Source organism: Moschus berezovskii, chromosome 10, assembly GCF_049115385.1.
Source record: "Moschus berezovskii isolate FMDL1 chromosome 10, NW_MosBer_1.0, whole genome shotgun sequence".
NCBI lineage: Eukaryota > Metazoa > Chordata > Mammalia > Artiodactyla > Moschidae > Moschus > Moschus berezovskii.
Window position 1 is genome coordinate 27,668,998 of NC_142469.1, and position 19,555 is coordinate 27,688,552.

The 19,555-nt window shown below is 43.1% G+C and overlaps 2 protein-coding genes across 9 annotated transcripts in view; one reads left to right on the forward strand and one right to left on the reverse strand.

Moving 5' to 3' along the window:
• UBE3D (ubiquitin protein ligase E3D) overlaps positions 1 to 1,794 on the reverse strand; it is a 173,576-nt gene extending 171,782 nt beyond the window's left edge. For all 3 annotated transcript variants that reach the window (XR_016038390.1, XR_016038391.1, XM_055432895.2), the window contains exon 1: positions 1,637 to 1,794. Coding sequence is in view for 1 of the 3 variants with exons in the window: in XM_055432895.2 (XP_055288870.1) it covers positions 1,637 to 1,713 (77 nt within the window). In the remaining 2 variants the exon portion in view is untranslated. The remainder of the gene's footprint in view (positions 1 to 1,636) is intronic.
• A 7,446-nt stretch (positions 1,795 to 9,240) lies between these two features.
• The window catches only part of DOP1A (DOP1 leucine zipper like protein A), a 119,010-nt gene continuing 108,695 nt past the window's right edge, over positions 9,241 to 19,555 (forward strand). For 5 of the 6 annotated variants that reach the window (XM_055433739.2, XM_055433742.2, XM_055433741.2 and 2 more), the window contains exon 1: positions 9,241 to 9,342. The gene's annotated coding sequence lies outside the window, so the exon portion shown is untranslated. Of the gene's footprint in view, positions 9,448 to 19,555 lie in introns of all 6 variants that reach the window. The other variant, XM_055433740.2, reaches the window with a different exon arrangement.

A 19,555-nucleotide genomic window follows, 5' to 3' on the forward strand; every position in this document is an offset into this window, starting at 1 on the left:
GGGCAGAGGGGGCTGGTGGCCTACAGTCAAAGGGGCTGCGAAGAATCAGACACGGCTGAGCACATACTCTATGACCCAGCACAAATATAACAATGTACAAGTTTTATTCATAATAAGCTGGCTTGAGAATCACACAAAATATCCAGCAATAGAAGAATGAATAATGAATTGTCCTGTATTCATACAGTGGAAAACTACTTGGCAGGGAAAAAATGGACTATTGATATATGTGATAACATATTAATAGATGAAACATGAATCTCAGAAACACAGCAGAAAAAAACAGAAACAAACAAGTACATACTATATGAATCCAGGTATGCATGATTCAAGAAATGGCAAACTGATCTTTGCTGAATGAAATCAGAATAGTGGTTACTCTTTGGGTTGGGGCAACTGGTGATAAAGCTCAACAGCCAGAGAACACTAGGGACAATGCAGGAGCCCAGCAACGTTAGGTTTCTTAACTAGCTTAAAGAAGGAAGACTTATCCAGGGGAACCATGAAGGGTTCCTTTGATGCGGGAAGTAAGGATGTTGTCTTGTTTCCTTTTGCCTAAGGTTTGGGGCTCAGAATAACTTTACAAGGTGAATTTGAATTGGACATGAAGCACTTATTTGAACTCATGATTTGAGAAAGGAAAAGGGAGGACACAGCAGAAAAAGAAAAAGAAAGAATCCCTATTTTTACAACAAAAAAATCAAATTAAAGGATTCTACTCTGGTGAAATAAAGCTAGGACTGAAACCAGTTCTCATGCCAAATCCAAAACCACTACACCGGGTACCTGGCTGGTTTCAGGGAAAGAGAAGGCTAAGCATCAGAATGAAGTCTACCTTCAGAGTGGTCCTGCGTAATCAACTTCTCAGGATTTTAACATCTAACTCACTCTACTTGAAAGAGTGGTCACAAGGCAACAGTCGAGGTACCATACACCACCAAACAAAAAAGGAGAACAACTTTTCCTGAAAGTTTTTTTTCTGTGTAATGAACAGCAAGTTAAACCTTTGCAGATTTCTCCTTGGAACTACGAATATGAAAGAAACAAAGAGTTCCAATAAGAAGCCTGCAACCTTTGTTGGCTGTTCACTGAACACACATTTATTGAACGGGTGCGTGCGTCCCTCTGCATAGGGAACAGCTTGTGCAGAAACCAAAACGACAACAACAACAAGAGTAGATTTACAAAACAGGAAATTCTCATACTAGAACAGATAACGAGGATCCCAAAGGGGCAACGTATTTTTTGCACTGTTTTGTTGGAAGCACGGGGCCCTGTCAAAAGTGTTGCCCATTAGGGATCCCCAAACTTCAATGTGCATCTGAATCCCGGGAATCTGAAGTTCCGATTCAGCAGGTCTGCTCTGGGGTTGAGGTCAAGCATTTCTAGAAAGCCCCCGGGTGATGCCGAGATTGCTAGCCGGGAAGACGGAGAGGCGGGGTGGGGAAGCGGGGGCGCGCGGTGTGCATGTGTGGAGAGGCCACTCCACTTTGAGGAACCCAGAGGCTCGCTCTAAGCAACTGGAAAAAAAAGAAAATTCAAAACCCGATCCTTCCGAGGGAGGCGGAGCCGGCCGGGCCGGCGGAAAAGCGAGCTCGGCTGCGCCTGGGAGGCCAGACTCCACCGCCCGCCTTACCCCAGGATCAGCAGCGCGCTCTGCAGCCGTCTCCGCACCTCCAGGAACACGCGCGCCTCCGCTGCAACCGCCGCCATGCGGGCGCCCAGCCGGGAGCTCCGGGGACCCGGCCGCCGGGGCCGGAGAGCGGCCGCACGTGCGGCTCGAGCAGGAACCGCGGCCGCGGAGCGCGCGCCTCAAGGGCCCGGAGCGCGGGTGCCCGCCAGCCCACAGCGCCACCTGCCGGGCGGAGAGCGCGCCGCCGCGAGGACTCAGGGAGCGGGAGCGCTTTCAAAGCCGGCCTTTGGGTCAGAGCTCGGAGAAACGTGGGCAAGGGAAAGCCAAACTGTTCTCCCACTCCGCTTCTGTAGGAAGCCTGATGCACCACGCTCCCTGGAAATGACCTTCAAAGTCGGACCCCAGAACACTGCTTTGGGTAGCTTGGAGAGAGATGAGACTGGACGACAGGGGTCTGGATAGGCAAGCATTTATCCCCAGCAGGGTCTGGAGCCCAATTCCCCACCCCAAGTGCACTTGATCTTGGTTTTAATTTCATTTTAATGAACTCAAGTCTCTTTGGTTTTTGGTTTTGTTTTATAAATCCTGGTTTGTGTTTGATAGTTCTTCTGTCTTGAGGCAGCAAATGTCCAGGACTGACTTAGCTGCTGCTTCCCAGTTTAGACCAGAAGGCTCCAGAATGGAAAGGGTTGCAAAACTTTGAGAAGTTCTCTGTTGTCTATGCATAAGAGAGAGTGTGGTTGGGTCCAGTATCATGAAGCACAGGATTAAGCATTCCCATAACCTGTGTTTTTTTGTTTCTGATGTTTTATTTTTTTGATTAGAGTATAATTGCTTTATAATGTGTTTGTTTCTGCTGAACAACAACCTGAATTAATTAGCTATATGTGTGTGTGTGTATCTATCTATCTGTGTGTGTGTGTGTGTGTGTGTGTGTATCCCCTCCCTCTTGAGTCTCCCCCCAGTCCTACCCCTCTAGGTCATAACAGAGAACTGAGCCAAGTTCCCTGTGCTATACAGTTGCTTCCCACTAGCTATCTGTTTTACACGTGGCAGTGTATATCATCAGAAACAAGATAGCATATATGTGTGTGTGTGTGAGAGTCGCTCAGTCATGCCCAACTCTTTGCGACCCCACGAAATATACATGCATGTGTGCAGGCATGCTCCCTGGCTTCAGGCATGTCTGACTCTGTGTGACCCTATAGACTGTAGCCCGCCAGGCTCCTCTGTCCATGGGATTCTCCAGGCAAGAATACTGGAATGGGTTGCAATACCCTCCTCCAGGGGATCTTCCTGAACCAGGGATCAAACCCGTGGCGTCTCCTGCATTTTCTGTATTGCAGGAGGATTCTTTACTACTAAGCCACCCAGGAAGCCCCATATATATACATACATATATATATACATACATATATATATACATACATACATATATATACATACATATATATATACACATACATACATATATATACATACATATATATATACACATACATACATATATATACATACATATACATACATACATATATACATATATATATAGAGAGAGAGAGAGTCGCATTTACATAATATATGCTTTGCTGTGCTTAGTCGCTCAGTCCTGTCCGAATCTAATGTGACATTATCGACTGTAACCCACCAGGCTCCTCTGTCCATGGGGATTCTCCAGGCAAGAATACTGGAGTAGGTTGCCATGTATATATATATATACATATATATACACAAGTTTGTTCTCTATGCCTCTCTATCCTGCCCTACAAGTAGGCTAATCAGTACTATTTTTCTAGATTTCATATGTATGCATTAATACACAGTATTTTTTTCTGACTCCATACTATATGACAGACTTTAGGTTCATCCAGATCACTACAAATGACCCACTTTCATTCCTTTTTATGGTTGAGCAATATTCCGTCATATATGTATACTACATCTTCTTTATCCACTCATCTGTAGATGGACATTTAGATTGCTTCTGTGTTCTGGCTTTTGTAAATAGTGATGTAGTGAACATTAGGATACATGGTTTTCTCAGGATATATGCCCAGTAGTGGGATTGCTATGTCATTTGGCAGTTTTTAGTTTTTTAACAAACTTTCACACTGTTCTCCATGGTGATTGTATCAATCTGTATTCCCTCCAAGAATGCAAGAGTTCTCTTTTCTCCACACTCTCTCCATAAACATTCCTATAACTTTTGAAAAGAGGAAGATGAGAATGACTCTATATGTACATTTCTACTCTTCACTTTTGCAAAAGTAAAAACTGACTCAGGGCAATCTGTAATCTCATTGTTACCAGGGTCTTGGCATCCTTACTGAATAGAAATTGACCTGAGGCCAGACAAGAAATCCAGGCAAGGCTGTACTGGGCCCCCTGTTGCAGGAAGAGGGACTGGTCTCCCACTTTTTGGTCTCTTTGCATCTTTTGTCCAGATTTGCCCTAACTGCTCATGCACACAGTTACTTCTAGTCCCGTATAGTTTGTTTGCTGGAGGAGAGGTGTGTCCAGGTGCAAGCATTGCAGCGCTAGAGCAAAGCGTCCCGGGTCCCAAGCCTGTCTCACTATTGGAAGAAGATTTTGGAACATTTGACCCAGTAAAGGATCTAGTGTAATGTAAGTACTTATCATGGGAAAATATTAAAATATAAGGCCAAGGTAGAATTATAATAAGAATTATTTTAAAACAAGAGGCTTAAAAAAAAACAGAAACAATGATTACTTGTATGTAGAAAATTGTATTAATGTTTATTGATTTTCCATTTTATCATTTTGAAGTCCTAATTATTACACACTGAACATATTAATTTGAATATTTTGTAAGCAAATAATAAAGTCATATTCCTAAAGATACTAGTTTAAGACATTTTTTTCTAAAATCCATATTCAGTTCAGTTCAGTTCAGTCGCTCAGTCGTGTCCGACTCTCCGCGACCCCATGAATCACAGCACGCCAGGCCTCCCTGTCCATCACCAACTCCCGGAGTACACTCAAACTCATGTCCACAGAGTTGGTGATGCCATCCAGCCATCTCATTCTCCGTCGTTCCCTTCTCCTCCCGCCCCCAACCTTTCCCAGCATCAGAGTCTTTTCCAGTGAGTCTACTCGTAGCATGAGGTGGCCAAAGTATTGCAGTTTCAGCTTTAGCATCAGTCCCTCCAATGAACATCCAGGATTGATCTCCTTTAGAATGGACTGGTTGGATCTCCTTGCAGTATAAGGGACTCTCAAGAGTCTTCTCCAACACCACAGTTCAAAAGCATCGATTCTTCGGCGATCAGCTTTCTTCACAGTCCAACTCTCACATCCATACATGACCACGGGAAAAACCATTGCCTTGACTAGACGGACCTTGGTTGGCAAAGTAATGTCTCTGCTTTTTAATATACTATCAAAGTTGGTCATAACTTTGCTTCCAAGGAGTAAGCGTCTTTTAATTTCATGGCTGCAATCAGCGTCTGTAGTGACTTTGGAGCCCCCAAAAATAAAGTCTGACACTGTTTCCACTGTTTTTCCATCTATTTCCCACGAAGTGATGGGACCAGATGCCATGATTTTTGTTTTCTGAATGTTGAGCTTCAAGCCAACCTTTTCACTCTCCTCTTTCACTTTCATCAAGAGGCTTTGAGTTCCTCTTCACTTTCTGCCATAAGGGTAGTGTCATCTGCATATCTGAGGTTATTGATATTTCTCCCAGCAATCTTGATTCCAGCTGGTGCTTCTTCCAGCCCAGTGTTCCTCATGATGTACTCTGCATATAAGTTAAATAAGCAAGGTGACAATATACAACCTTGACGTACACCTTTTCCTATTTGGAACCAGTCTGTTGTTCCATGCCCAGTTCTAACTGTTGCTTCCTGACCTGCATACAGGTTTCTCAAGAGGCAGGTCAGGTGGTCTGGTATTCCCATCTCTTTCAGAATGTTCCACAGTTTATTGTGATCGACACAGTCAAAGGCTTTGGCATAGTCAATGAAGCAGAAATAGATGTTTTTCTGAAACTCTCTTGCTTTCTCCATGATCCAGCGGATGTTGGCAATTTGATCTCTGGTGCCTCTGCCTTTTCTAAAACCTGCTTGAACATCTGGGAGTTCACGGTTTACATACTGCTGAAGCCTGGCTTGGAGAATTTTGAGCATGACTTTACTAGCGTGTGAGATGAGTGCAACTGTGCGGTAGTTTGAGCATTCTTTGGCATTCCCTTTCTTTGGGATTGGAATGAAGACTGACCTCTTCCAGTTAAAGTTTATTGTTTTGCCTTATTAAAGTTTATTGTTTTGCCTCACAAATTCCTGTATCTGTCAGAATAATTCAAAATCATGGATGAAGGTAACAGCACAGTTAAAACAAGTTTACTGCTATTTCATCTCAATGGTGACAAAAGAAGATGGTTTTGATGGAAGAAAATTTCACATATTAAGAAACATGCTGGCTTACACATGATTTTACTGGAACTTTAGGCTAACCAAAACAGACTATGTGTGGCCTATTAAATATGCATTGGAGAAGGCAATGGCACCCCACTCCAGTACTCTTGCCTGGAAAATCCTATGGACGGAGGAGCCTGATAGGCTTCAGTCCATGGGGTTGCTAAGAGTTAGACACGACTGAGAGACTTCACTTTCACTTTTCACTTTCATGCATTGGAGAAGGAAATGGCAACCTACTCTAGTGTTCTTGCCTGGAGAATCTCAGGGATGGGGGAGCCTGGTGGGCTGCCGTCTATGGGGTCGCACAGAGTCGGACACGACTGAAGCAACTTAGCAGCAGCAGCAGCAGCAAATATACATCAGGGATATCCCTGGTGATCCAGTCATTAAGACTGTGCTTCCACTGCAGTAAGCACGGGTTCAATCCCTGGTCAGGGAACTAAGATTCCAAGTGCTGCCTGGTATAGCCAAAAAAAAGCATCATATATCTACTTCAACCATTAAAGTAAAAAATGAGGATTTGTGGTTCAGACATTCCAAATGGAGCCAGGTGGCCACCATGGACATGGTTTCAGACAGGTGCTTGTATTACTGCGAAATTTTCTGATCTGTATCACATCCAAGGACAGGTGAGCCTTGCTGCTAGAAGCTGCCAGTTGCCAGTTGCCAATTTATAGTCTCAAGCTCTCCTCTTGTAACCATGTAACTATTTCAGACCTCAGTCAGCCCTTACATAACAAGCAGCCTTCTTGCCAGCTCCAATCCTCAGTTCAGTTCAATTCAGTTCAGTCACTCAGTCGTGTCCAACTCTTTACGACCCCATGAATCATAGCACGCCTGTCCATCACCAACTCCCGGAGTTCACTCAAACTCATGTCCATCGAGTTGGTGATGCCATCCAGCCATCTCATTCTCTGTTGTCCCCTTCTCCTCCTGCCCCCAATCCCTCCCAGCATCAGAGTCTTTTCCAGTGAGTCAACTCTTCACATGAGGTGGCCAAAGTATTGGAATTTCAGCTTTAGCATCAGTCCTTCCAATGAACACCCAGGACTGATCTCCTTTAGAATGGACTGGTTGGATCTCCTTGCAGTCCAAGGGAATCTCAAGAGTCTTCTCCAACACCACAGTTGAAAAGCTTAATTATTGACAAATATCTTATGATTTGGGGGCCTTCTGCCTTTATAACCCACCCCCATTTTGTAGTCCAGTGGAATACAATTCAAGTGCTTCTTGAATCTGTCTCTCCGAGGCTATGGTCATAAATCTGGCTTAAACAAAACTCTTTTTCTTATATATATCAGTTCAGTTCAGTTCAGTGGCTCAGTCATGACCGACTCTTTGCGACCCCATGAATTGCAGCATGCCAGGCTTTGCTGTCCATCACCAACTACTGGAGTTCACTCAAACTCACCTCCATCGAGTCGGTGATGCCATCCAGCCATCTCATCCTCTGTTGTCCCCTTCTCCTCCCGCCCCCAATCCCTCCCAGCATCAGAGTCTTTTCCAGTGAGTCAACTCTTCACATGAGGTGGTCAAAGTATTGGAGTTTCAGCTTTAGCATCAGTCCTTCCAATGAACACCCAGGATCGATCTCCTTTAGAATGGAGTGGTTGGATCTCCTTGCAGTCCAAGGGAATCTCAAGAGTCTTCTCCAACACCACAGTTCAAAAGCATCAATTCTTCGGCAAAAAAGCTTCTTGATGAAAGTGAAAGAGGAGAGTGAAAAAATTGGCTTGAAGCTCAACATTCAGAAAACTAAGTTCATGACATCTGGTCCCATCACTTCATGGCAAATAGATGGGGAAACAGTGGAAGCAGTGTCAGACTTTACTTTTTTGGGCTCCAAAATCACTGCAGATGCTGACTGAAGCCATGAAATTAAAAGACGCTTACTCCTTGGAAGGAAAGTTATGACCAACCTAGATAGCATATTTAAAAGCAGAGACATTACTTTGCCAACCAAGGTTCGTCTAGTCAAGGCTATGGTTTTTCCAGTGGTCATGTATGGATGTGAGAGTTGGACTGTGAAGAAAGCTGAGTGCCGAAGAACTGATGCTTTTGAACTGTGGTTTGGCAGAAGACTCTTTATGCTATACTAATTTATTATTTTTCTCCACTATTTTGGCTCCTCCTATCTTCCGCCTCTAATTTTCAAGGCTATTAAGTGCTCAAGTATTAACATATTATATTGAAATATGTAACATTCTTTCTTTTTTTTTTTTTTTGTGCACCGGGCCTCTTGCAGGATCTTAGTTCCCAGACCAGGGATTGAACTTGGATCACGGCAGTGAAAGTGCAGAATCCTAGGTACTGTACCACCTGGGAATTCCCTATGTAACATTCTTAATGCAGCATTCTCTTCATAATTGATGTTTGATTATTTTTAAGAATTGTTATCTTTGATATATAGTTGCACATTTGCAAAAGAAACCATTTTTGACCCTACACTTTAGGTACCAGGGTGCAATTCTCCTTGCAATTACGTGATTCTCGAGTTCTGCAATCAGAATAGCTCCTAATGTGATAGCAACTATTTGTTTTCTAACTTCCCAAGTCTTTTAACCTCTAGATTTGGGGTTCCTCACATGAAATATTGAGGGATCAGTTAAACAATTTAAATAAACACTTAAATCACTACTTGAAGAATATTTAAAAGCTATTTTCAACTCCTAGCATCCCTTCCGGAGAAGGCAATGGCACCGCACTCCAGAACTCTTGCCTGGAAAATCCCATGGACGGAGGAGCCTGGTGGACTGCAGTCCATGGGGTCCCTGAAGGTCGGACACCACTGAGCGACTTCACTTTCACTTTCATGCATTGGAGAAGGAATGGCAACCCACTCTAGTGTTCTTGCCTGGGGAATCCCAGGGACGGGGGAGCCTGGTGGGCTGCTGTCCATGGGGTCGCACAGAGTCGGACACGACTGAAGCGACTCAGCAGCAGCAGCAGCATCCCTTCCATCTCTCCACCCATCCTGATGAGGCTGGCACCGGGGAATGGACAACACTGGCCACAGGTCTATTCCGTTCATTGGTGGCGATGGGCCGCTTCCGCGACAGTCCGCTTGAGGGCGCTGCGGCGACAGCGAGCGCCGGGAGGCGAGGAACGGACCGGGGGCGGGGATGGAGGGCCGCGGACGTCGACGCCGGCGTGGGCGCGGGCGCGGTGCACACTGGGAGCTGTCACTAGGCCGTCCGGCTCCCGACCTCCGTGTCGCTGCCGCGGTTGCCAGGAGAGCGGCGCCGGCAGGAGCGGCCGAGCCCCCGGCAGGTAACAGCGTCCCCGCCCCGCCCCCCGGCGCGGCTGCGAGCCCGCGGCCTCCGGCCCGGAGCGGCCTCGTCGGTCCGGCTCGTCCCTGAGCCGCTGGGACGCCCGGTGGGTCCGCCTGCGGCAGCGTCGGGGGTGTTGCCGCCCGAGCCCCGCCTGGAAGCCGCGAAACCCGCCGCCGCCCGCCCCGGGGTTTCCATGAAGGCGGGCCTGGCGGGCCGGGGCCGGGCGGCGGCGGCGGCGGCGCGAGCGCGGCCCGCGGCCCCGGGGCTGGAGGCGGGGCCGGGGCGTCGGGCGGCCGGGCCGAGCCTCCTGCGCCGGCGGCGCGCGGTCCGCGGGGTTGGGGCGGCGGTCGCACCTGTGCGAGCAGGTCGCGCGGACCCACTTCTTTGTTGGAATCCAGGCATCATCATACTGTCTCTTGCATCTAGGGGGGCTCATGATTGAAGAGACGAGAATGCCCGCCCTGGTGAATAGTCCATGCGGGGGCTGGGGGCTGGAGAGGAGTGTAGAAGTTTATTAGAGGAAGTCATATTAGTCATAAGGAAGTTGTTAACAGGCATCACCTTTGATTCCCAAGCCTTTTAAAGTTGCACCATAACAATAGTCACTTGTTAGTTCTCCTTCATTCTCGCCTACCCAGGGGAGGGTAGCACACAACTCCTCTTTTAAAGCCAAGTACATTGTGTTTTGGTTATTCCTACACTTCCAGAGTTCTGTAGGGTTTGAGAAAGAAAGATGGGAAAAATCTGATTTGGAGACTGTAAAGCAGTCAAAACATTTCTTTAAATAAATACAAAACAGATAGGAAAAACTTAAGTTTTTGCCTGACAAGTAAGCCCTGAACTGTAGAAAGACAAAGATCCCTCAGTTTTGATGTTGTTGGCTGTCTTGATGTAGACATTATGTCTTGTGTTTTACTGTGGATTACATGTCGGTTTTATGTGCTGACTTTTCACCTGATAAACAAGGGCGATTTCCTTGAGCTGACAGACGTTACAACTAGAGTAAATTAAAACCAGTTGTAGTACAAATGCTTTCTTTTAAAATGATTACTTTCAGCTGTTCAGAACTAAATCATTCCCCAGAATTAGTAGACAATAGTAGATCTCCGGGTGACCCTGATTATTAGGAGCCAGAGACTAGACTGTAAGAAGTAAAAATATCTAACTTAATACACAAACCTTCCCTGGTGGCTCAGAGGTTAAAGCGTCTGCCTCCAATGCGGGAGATCCGGGTTCGATGCCTCGGTCGGGAAGATCCCGTGGAGAAGGAAACGGTAACCCCCTCCAGTATTCTTCCCTGGAGAATCCCACGGACGGAGAAGCCTGGTAAACTACAGTCCATGGGGTCGCAAAGAGTCGGACACGACTGAGCCACAGAACGGAACGGAACCAAAATGTAAATATAAAGTGAAAGTGAAATCCCTCAGTCGTGTCCGACTCTTTGCGACCCCATGGACTGTAGCCTATCAGGTTCCTCAGTCCATAGAATTTTCCAGGCAAGAGTACTGGAGTGGGTTGCCATTTCCTTCTCCGCGGGATCTTCCCAACCCAGGGATCGAACCCGTGTCTCCCGCATTGTGGGCAGACAGAATTAAATGTTTGACTCTATGCAGTCAAAGAAGTCCTATTTAGTAGTTAAACTACAGGAAAGAACTATGGCCTGGAAAGGAGAGGTTTCATTCAAGACCTTTGTTCTGCTGACCCGGTGTTATCTCTCTTGGTCTCAGTTTTGTCATCTAAGAGAATTTCATAGAATCAGAGTTTTCCAAACTCTTTTCTCTGAACACTCTTCTGAATCCATTAATACTCTTACTGCCTCCAAACAGAGTTCTGTAGCAAATAATATGGGAGCTTGCATGTGCTGTGCTTCGCTGCTCAATCGTGTCAAATCTTTGCAACCCCTTGGACTGTAGCCCACCAGGCTCCTCTGTCCTTAGGGATTCTCCAGGCGAGAATACTGGTGTGAGTTGCCATGCCCTCCTCCAGAGGATCTTCCCAACCCATGGATCAAACCTGGTTCTTCTGCATCGCAGGCAGATTCCTTACCTTATGAGCCACCAGGCAAGCTCAATATGGAAGAACATTGGTTTAAATCAGGCTTAACTTTTCATTTGCTTTTAACCACAAGACTTCTTAGAACCACAAGACTTCTAGCCCTACTGTACTAATACACACGTAAACTTCCAGAGTGGAAGCTTCCAGGGAAAGGTTATCAAAGCATTTCTCAAACTTACGTGGCCAGAGAGTGAATTTTGTCATGGCCAACACGTTAACATCTCCTGGAATGTAATTACATAGAATACCCATTTGAAAATTATTGTAGTTGAGTAGAGTCCCCTTTCATCTCTAAAATTTCCTACATTATATGCTTCTGTGGTCTTCAGCTTAAGCTTGCTAGAGCTTGAAGATCAAATCCCAACTCACTAGACCAAAAGGCTTCTATTTGCCTTAGTACTATAACAAGGATTCACATAGGTTACCGTGAGCTTTAATACATTAATTTATGACATAAGGGCATCTTCTTTTTTCTGGCCTCTTGATGCTTCTCTATAACTATAATTACCTCATTTTGGAATTTGATTTTATGGTTAAGTTATTGATCTTATTAAGAGTGTCATTATAAAGTTTCGACAAAGACTTGTTGATGGTAGCATTGTTTTTACAATGATTACCCTTTCTAGTCATCTATTCTTAAAAACTATGAAATGTGACAAAAACCACTTGAAATGTACTTAATAACTAAATAATTTTAAGAGCTAGATCTCTGGAAAAAGTTAAAGGTTACAATGTAAATTCTATGGCGGTTATTTCTAAATTGTTTAGGAACAAGATGTAAGTGTTGAATACAATCTCCAGTTATTTTGCTGAATTCTGTCACGTGTCAGTAGCACACAACTAGTATGGCTGCTTCTGTCTGTTCTTTGTTAGTTTGTTAGGGGTGAGTACTGTTAATGCGTTAATGTGCTCTTTTGTTTGAGGGGATGAGGCACAGTATGTTTATTTTTAATAGGCAGGCCATAATTTTTGTAAGTTCTCTTTCTGAGAAGAAACTCTTAAGTAGAAGTAGTTAGTTGTTCATTTGCTCAGTCAAGCCTGCCTCTTTGTGACCCCATGGACTGCATTGTAGCACAACAGCCTTCCCTGTCCTTCAGCATGTCCCAGAATTTGCTCAAACTCATGTCCACTGAGTCAGTGATGCCATCCAGCCATCTCATCCTCTGTCACCCCCTTCTTTTCCTGCCTTCAGTCTTTCCCAGCATCAGGATCTTTTCCAGTGAATCAGCTCTTCGCATCAGGTGGCCGAAGTATTAGAGCTTCAGCTTCAGCATCAGTCCGTCCAATGACTGATTTCCTTTACGATTGACTGGTTTGATCTCCTTGCAGTCCACAGGACTCAAGAGTCTTCCCTAGCACCATAGTTCGAAAGCATCAGTTCTTCAGCATTCAGCCTTCTCTGGTCCAACTCTCACATCCATACATGACCACTGGAAAAACCATAGCTTTGACTAGATGGACCTTTGTTGGCAAAGTGATGTCTTTGCTTTTTAATGCGTTATCTAGATTTGTCATAGATATTCTTTCAAGGAGCAGGCAACTTTTAATTTCGTGACTGCAGTCACTGTCCACAGTGATTTTAGAGACCAAGAAAATAAAGTCTGTCACTGTTTCCACTTTTTCCCTATCTGTTTGCCATGAAGTGATGGGACCAGATGCCATAATCTTAGTTTTTTGAATGTTGAGTTTTAAGCCATTTTTTGCACTTTTCCTCTTTCACCCTCGTCAAGAGGCTTTTTATTTTTAGTTCCTCTTCGCTTTCTGCCATTAGGGTGGTGTCATCTGCTTATCTGAGGTTATTGATATTTCTCCCCGCAATCTTGATCCAGCTTGTGATTCATCCAGCCCGGCATTTCACATGATGTACTCCGCATGTAAATTAAATAAGCAGGGTGACAAAACACAGCCTTGACGTACTCCTTTCCCAATTTGGAACCAGTCTGTTGTTCCATATCCGGTTCTGACTGTTGCTTCTTGACCCGCATACAGATTTCTCAGTAGGTTGGTAAGGCAGTCTGGTATTCCCATCTCTTTAAGAATTTTCCAGTTTGTTGTGATCCACACAGTCAAAAGCTTTAGTAGTCAATGAAGCAGATCTCTTTGTGAAATTCTTTTGCTTTTTCTATGATCCAGCAGATGTTGGCAATTTGATCTCTGGTTCCTCTGCCTTTTCTAAATCCAGCCTTTACATTTGCAAGTTCTCGGTTCACGTACTGTTGAAGTATGAACTGCTATTTTTGTGTAATAGTGGACAGCTTTTATTGAAAATATATTATATGCAAGTAAGTACTTTTGATCCCCTTCTCCAAATTGGGATTTCCCTTCCTTTATTGCGTTTACCTCCCCTTCCCCAAGATATCCAAGCCTGAAGCCTCAATGACTGTTCATTGCCTCAGTCAAAGATATGGTGTCACACTTACCAAGGAAAAATTTACATGTAATAATGTGCACTCATTTAATGTGTACATTACATACACACTCATGTAACCACCACCACAGTCAAGATTTGGAACACTCAGGCCTGTATTGTCAGGTCTTTGTTCTCTTTGAATTTCTTCCTGTTTCTGTGTGTGTAAATCATAACTGTTACATTCTAGCTCAAGCGCCACTTTGTGAATCTTTTTTGCCTTCTTTCTGACTTTCAGATTTACATTTCTTTGAACATTTTTTTCTATCCTTCATGATGGCAAAACCAATGGCATGCTCATGGTAAGCACTTAACATTTGTTGACCAAATGGATAAGTGTAGTATTTCTCAAACTTGATTAAATCATTCTTATATCATCTTCAAACTTTTGACCCATATCTGTATACATCCTATATTTGTTGTGTTGTTCAGTCGTTAAGTCTGTCTGACTCTTTGTGACCCCATGGACAGCAGCACTCCAGGCTTCTTTGTCCTCGACTGTCTCCTGGAGTTTGCTCAAATTCATGTCTGTTGAGTCAGTGATGGCTCCCAGCCATCTCATCCTCTGCCACCCTCTTCTCCTTTTGCCTTCAGTCTTTCCCAGCATCAGGGTCTTTTCCAGTGAGTCAGTTGTTCGCATCAAGAGGCCAGAGTATTGGATCTTCAGCATCGTTCCTTCCAGTGAATACTTTCTGTACTTATTTCATATTTATCAGTGGAATTATTAACATAATCTTTAAAGGAAACTTGAAGTAACCACCATAAATAAAAACAGGTATCTGAGACATCCTGAAGTAGTCAGAGGGGCTGAAAAAGAAGGAAGGGAGAATGACTTCCTCATCTGATTCAGTGTCACTTAACCCTGTCCTTAGGCACCATAAAATCTTCTCCCTTCTGATTGGTGGGAAAAATTGGGGAGATACTGGATTAATCAGGGCCTGAGAATCCCTTATAATTTTGTTGGTAAAAGAATTGGGAAATAAAGCCTCAATTGCAAGTTGAAAGGTGCACTTAGTTTTGTCTTCGTATTGTGTTTTTAAAGTTAAACGTGATCATACTTGAATTAGATGTCAGTTTTCTTCAAAAATGTCTTTATGTTAGTAATGTTAATTTTATAAATAAAATACCTTTTTGTTAATATGGTACATTAGCTTTAGGATAAACCTTTGAATACAGAGAGATAAATCTCATTTTAAAACCAGTTAAAGCCCTTTATGGTGCTTCCCTAGTAGCTCAGTGGTAAAGAATCTGCCTGCTAATACAGGAAACGTGGGTTCTATCCCTGGATCAGGAGATCCCCTGGAGAAGAGAATGGCAACCCACTCCAGTATTCTTGCCTGGGAAATCCCACAAACAGAGGAGCCTGGTAGGCTACAGTCCTTGGGGTCCCAAAAGATCTGGACACAACTTAGCAACTAACCACCACCACGAAAGCTTTTTATGTGACAAACTGATGATTGTTGACTGAGGAGCAGTGAAATGTTGATAATGTGTTTATCTGACAAAACTCCTGTTAAGAAGAGATGAGATAATAAACTTGTAAGAGCCTGCTTTCTCCTCTGTCGCTTTCCCTCGTCAGTTTCCTTGTTTGAGCTGTAGCTTTATATTTCCATCTTGCAGAAGACGTTTCCAGCCTCTCTTCTTCCGAGGTAATGAGAAGGTCTCCTCTTTTATGGAGTTTTCCATGAAGAGGCAAGAAAATGAATCCCCTGCTCTTGCTCTATAGGACACACTGTGTCTCTCCGCTCGCTGGGGTTGTTTACCGGCATAGGTGTATATGGTGCTCTCAGCGTTTCAGTTGCCAGTGTTTTGTGTTCGTGAACAATGAATCCAGGTGAACAGACTTATTTAGTTTGGCACTACTGTTTTCCAAAAACTAATTTACCTGACTGGTGATACTAGGTTTATCAGTACACACAATAACTTGGTGCTCAGTCAGGGGTCAGATTACTGTTAATTCAAAATTCTGGGGTACAACCTCAATTTGAAAATAAGAGCACTTTGGATGAATATTTTTTTATTTCATAAAAGAGCCTTCACCCAAGCAGGAAGTTTCTTTCCTGTGTCTGTACTATAAAATTAAGCAGCATAATAGAAGCAGTGCAGGTAAACAGTTATCATTTAAAAGTGACAGCTGACTATAGTCCAAAAAACTACAAAAGCACACCAGGCTTGGTCCTTTGCATTATATACATAAACTCCCGTTATACATGTAAACTCCATTGTACACTTACATTTCCAGTTGGTTTTGTTTGTGCTGTTATATTATGAAAAGGTACTGTAAAATATCAGCTAAGCTACCTTAAACTCTTAAAATATGTGTGATTGCCATCAATCATATTTTCCAGGTGGCTGGAGTTTTGGGTTTTTTGGTTTTATTTATTCATTTTTTGGCTGTACTGCACAGCATGCAGCACCTTAGTTCCCCAAGCAGCGATCAATCCATGCTCCTTGCAGTGGAAGTACAGAGTCCTAATCACTGGACTGCCAGGGAATTCCCTGGAATTTTGTGTTTTTATCCCACAAACGCCACCCCAGTCTGCAGTTAGACTTTTTGCTTATATTCAGGATGATGATGAGTTATCACTTGACCCAGTGGCTTTTCAGACACACTTACCATGTCTTACAATGTGTCTCAATTTTTTTAAATTTATTTCTATTTTTTTACTGAAGTAGTGTTGATGTACAATATTACGTAAGTTACAGGTACGTGATATAGCGAATCAATTTTTTAAAGTTATATTCCATTTATAGTTATTTTAAAATATTTCATATATTCTCCATATTGTACAGTAAATCCTTGATTATGCTGTACGCGCTTGTTTGTGCCTCTTGAATTTCCTGCCCCTGCCTGTGTTGCCACTCCCCTCCTCTCTCCCCACTGGCAGCCATTAGTTCTCTGTGTGTGTGAGTTGACTTCTTTTTTGCTATATTCGTTAGTTTGTTGTATTTTATAGATTCCACATGTAAGCGCTATATAGTACTGTCTTTCTGTGACTTGTTTCACTTAGCCCAACACCCTCCAAATCCATCCATGTTGCTGCAGATGGCCAAACTTCATTCTTTTTTATGGCTGAGTAATACTCTTTTGTGTATATATATGACATCTTCTTGAACCAGGGCTTTCCTAGTGACTCAGGTGGTAGAAAGTCTGTCTATAATGCAGGAGACATGGGTTCGATTCCTAGATGGGAAAGATCCCCTGAAGAAGGTAATGGCTACTCACTTCAGTATTCTTGCCTGGAGAATCCCATGGACAGAAGAATCTGTCAGGTTACGGTCCATGGGGTCACAGACAGTCAATGACTGAGCAAATAACACTTTTCTCCCTTCTTTAACCATTCACCTGTTGACGAATACTTGGGTTGCTTCCATATCTTGGCAATTGTAAATGAAGTTATGAACATTGGGGTACATGTATCTTTTTGAATTAGTGTTTTTGTTTCTTGCAGATATATACTCAGGAGTGGAATTGCTGGGTTATATGGTAGTTCTATTTTTAGTTTCTTGAGAACCCTCCATTCTATCTTCCCTAGTGGCGGCACAAATTTCTATTCCCATCAACAGTGAATAAGGGTTCCCTTGTCTCCATATCCTCGCCAGCATTTATTTGTGTTCTTTTTGGTGAAAATGATTTTTACAGGAGTGAAGTGATAATCTCATTGTGGTTTTGATCTGCATTTCCCTGATGATTAGCAGTGTTGAACATCTTTTCATGTTCCTATTGACCATCTGCATTTCCTGTTAGGAAAAATGTCTATTCAGTTCTGCCCATTTTTTAACTGCGTTGTTTTTTCTTGATGTCGTAAGAGCTGTTTATATGTGTTGGGTATCAAGTCCTTATCAGGCACGTCATTTACAACAATTTCACCCAGTCCACAGTTTGTCTTCATTTTGTGGGTGGTTTCCTTTGCTGTGCAAAAACTTTTCAGGTTCATTAGGTCCCATTTGTTTATTTTTTCTTTTGCTTCCTTTGCTTTAGGAGACAGATGCAAAAAATATATTTCTGCTGCTAACTGCTGCTGCTGCTAAGTCACTTCAGTCGTGTCCGACTCTGTGTGACCCCATAGACGGAAGCCCACCAGGCTTCCCCGTCCCTGGGATTCTCCAGGCAAGAACACTGGAGTGGGTTGCCATTTCCTTCTCCAATGTGTGAAAGTGAAAAGTGAAAGCGAAGTCGCTCAGTCGTGTCCGACCCTTAGCGACCCCACGGACTGCAGCCTACCAGGCTCCTCCATCCATGGGATTTTCTAGGCAAGAGTACTGGAGTGGCTTGCCATTGCCTTCTCCAATATATTTCTGCAGTTTATGTCAAAGAATGTCCTGCCTAGGTTCTCCTCTAGGATTTTTATGGTTTCTAGTCTTACATTTAGGTCTTTAACCCATTTTGAGTTTACTTTTATATGTGGTGTGAAGAGAATGTTCTAATTTTTTTTTCTTTTCCGTATAGCTGTCCAGTTTCCCAAGCACCACTTCTTGAAAAGATTGTCTTTTCTCCGTTGTATGTTATTGCTTCTTTTGTTATAGATTAATTGACTATAAATGCATAGGTTTATTTCTGGGCTCTCAGTTCTGTTCCACTGATCTGTGTCTGTATACCGGTAACATACTGTTTTGATGACTGTATCTTTGTAGTATAGTATAAAGTCAGGGAGCATGATTCCTTTAGCTCAGTTCTTTCTCAAGACTGTTTTGGCTATTCAAGGTCTTCTGTGTTTCCATACAAACTTTAAAATTATTTGCTTTAGTTCTGTAAAAAAAAAAAATGCCATTGGTGGTGTGATAGGGATTGCATTGACTATAGATTGCCTTGGATAGTAAGGTCATTTACTGATGTTAACAGTGTGTCTCCTGACAGATTTTTTTTAAATCTTAAAAAAGTTTTAATTTCCTGACAGATTTTTCTCCTGAGGAAAAAATAAAACATAGTACTTTCTTTGAAGTTAAAATGTCTGTCTTTTTGGAATAAAAATGAATATTTAAGTAACTTCCATATTGTAAACTGCAGTTCCATAATTGTTACCACCAATTTTTAGTCAAGAGTTCACCTGAATGAGAGGTTCTAGCAACATGATTTTTTTTAATGGCAATTGGCATTTTACTGGAAATCTGTTTTCAAAGCACTATTCTCCAAGCCTACCTGATTCTATAATTTGAGGCTGCCTATTTTATGTGACCTAATAACTACTTTTTTAAATGGTTAATAGAGGTTGTGATTTTAAAAAGGAATTTATTAATTTGAGAATAATAGTTTTCTGTTGCTACATAACATTATCTCAAAATGTAGTGATTTAAAAGAACAATATAAATCTCAGGAGGGGTAAGGGAATGGCTTGTCTCTGAGGTTCTGGCTTGAGAACCAGTTGTTTAAAGGTTTTCAGTCATCTAAAGCTTTAATTGGCCTTCCAAAGTGGTTCAGTCACATACTGGGAAGTTCTTTTTGTTTGTTGAAGGGAAGCCTCAGTTCTTCCCCACAGTGGCCTCCCCACAGGGCTGTTTGAATGTCCTCTTGGCATAAAGGTCAGCCCATCCCAGAATAAGTGATCCAAGAGATATCAAAGTAGAAGCCTCAGTGACTTTTATGGCCTGATTTTTCACTTCTGCAGGTTCTATTTATTGTTCATATAGGCCAGCAGTGGGAGGAGACTACACAAGAGCCTGAAGATTACTGGGGGCCGTGTTGGAAGCTAGCTACCACGTCTTGTAAAGCTAGCATGTGAACCTATTGCTGAGTAATAAGTAGTACCTG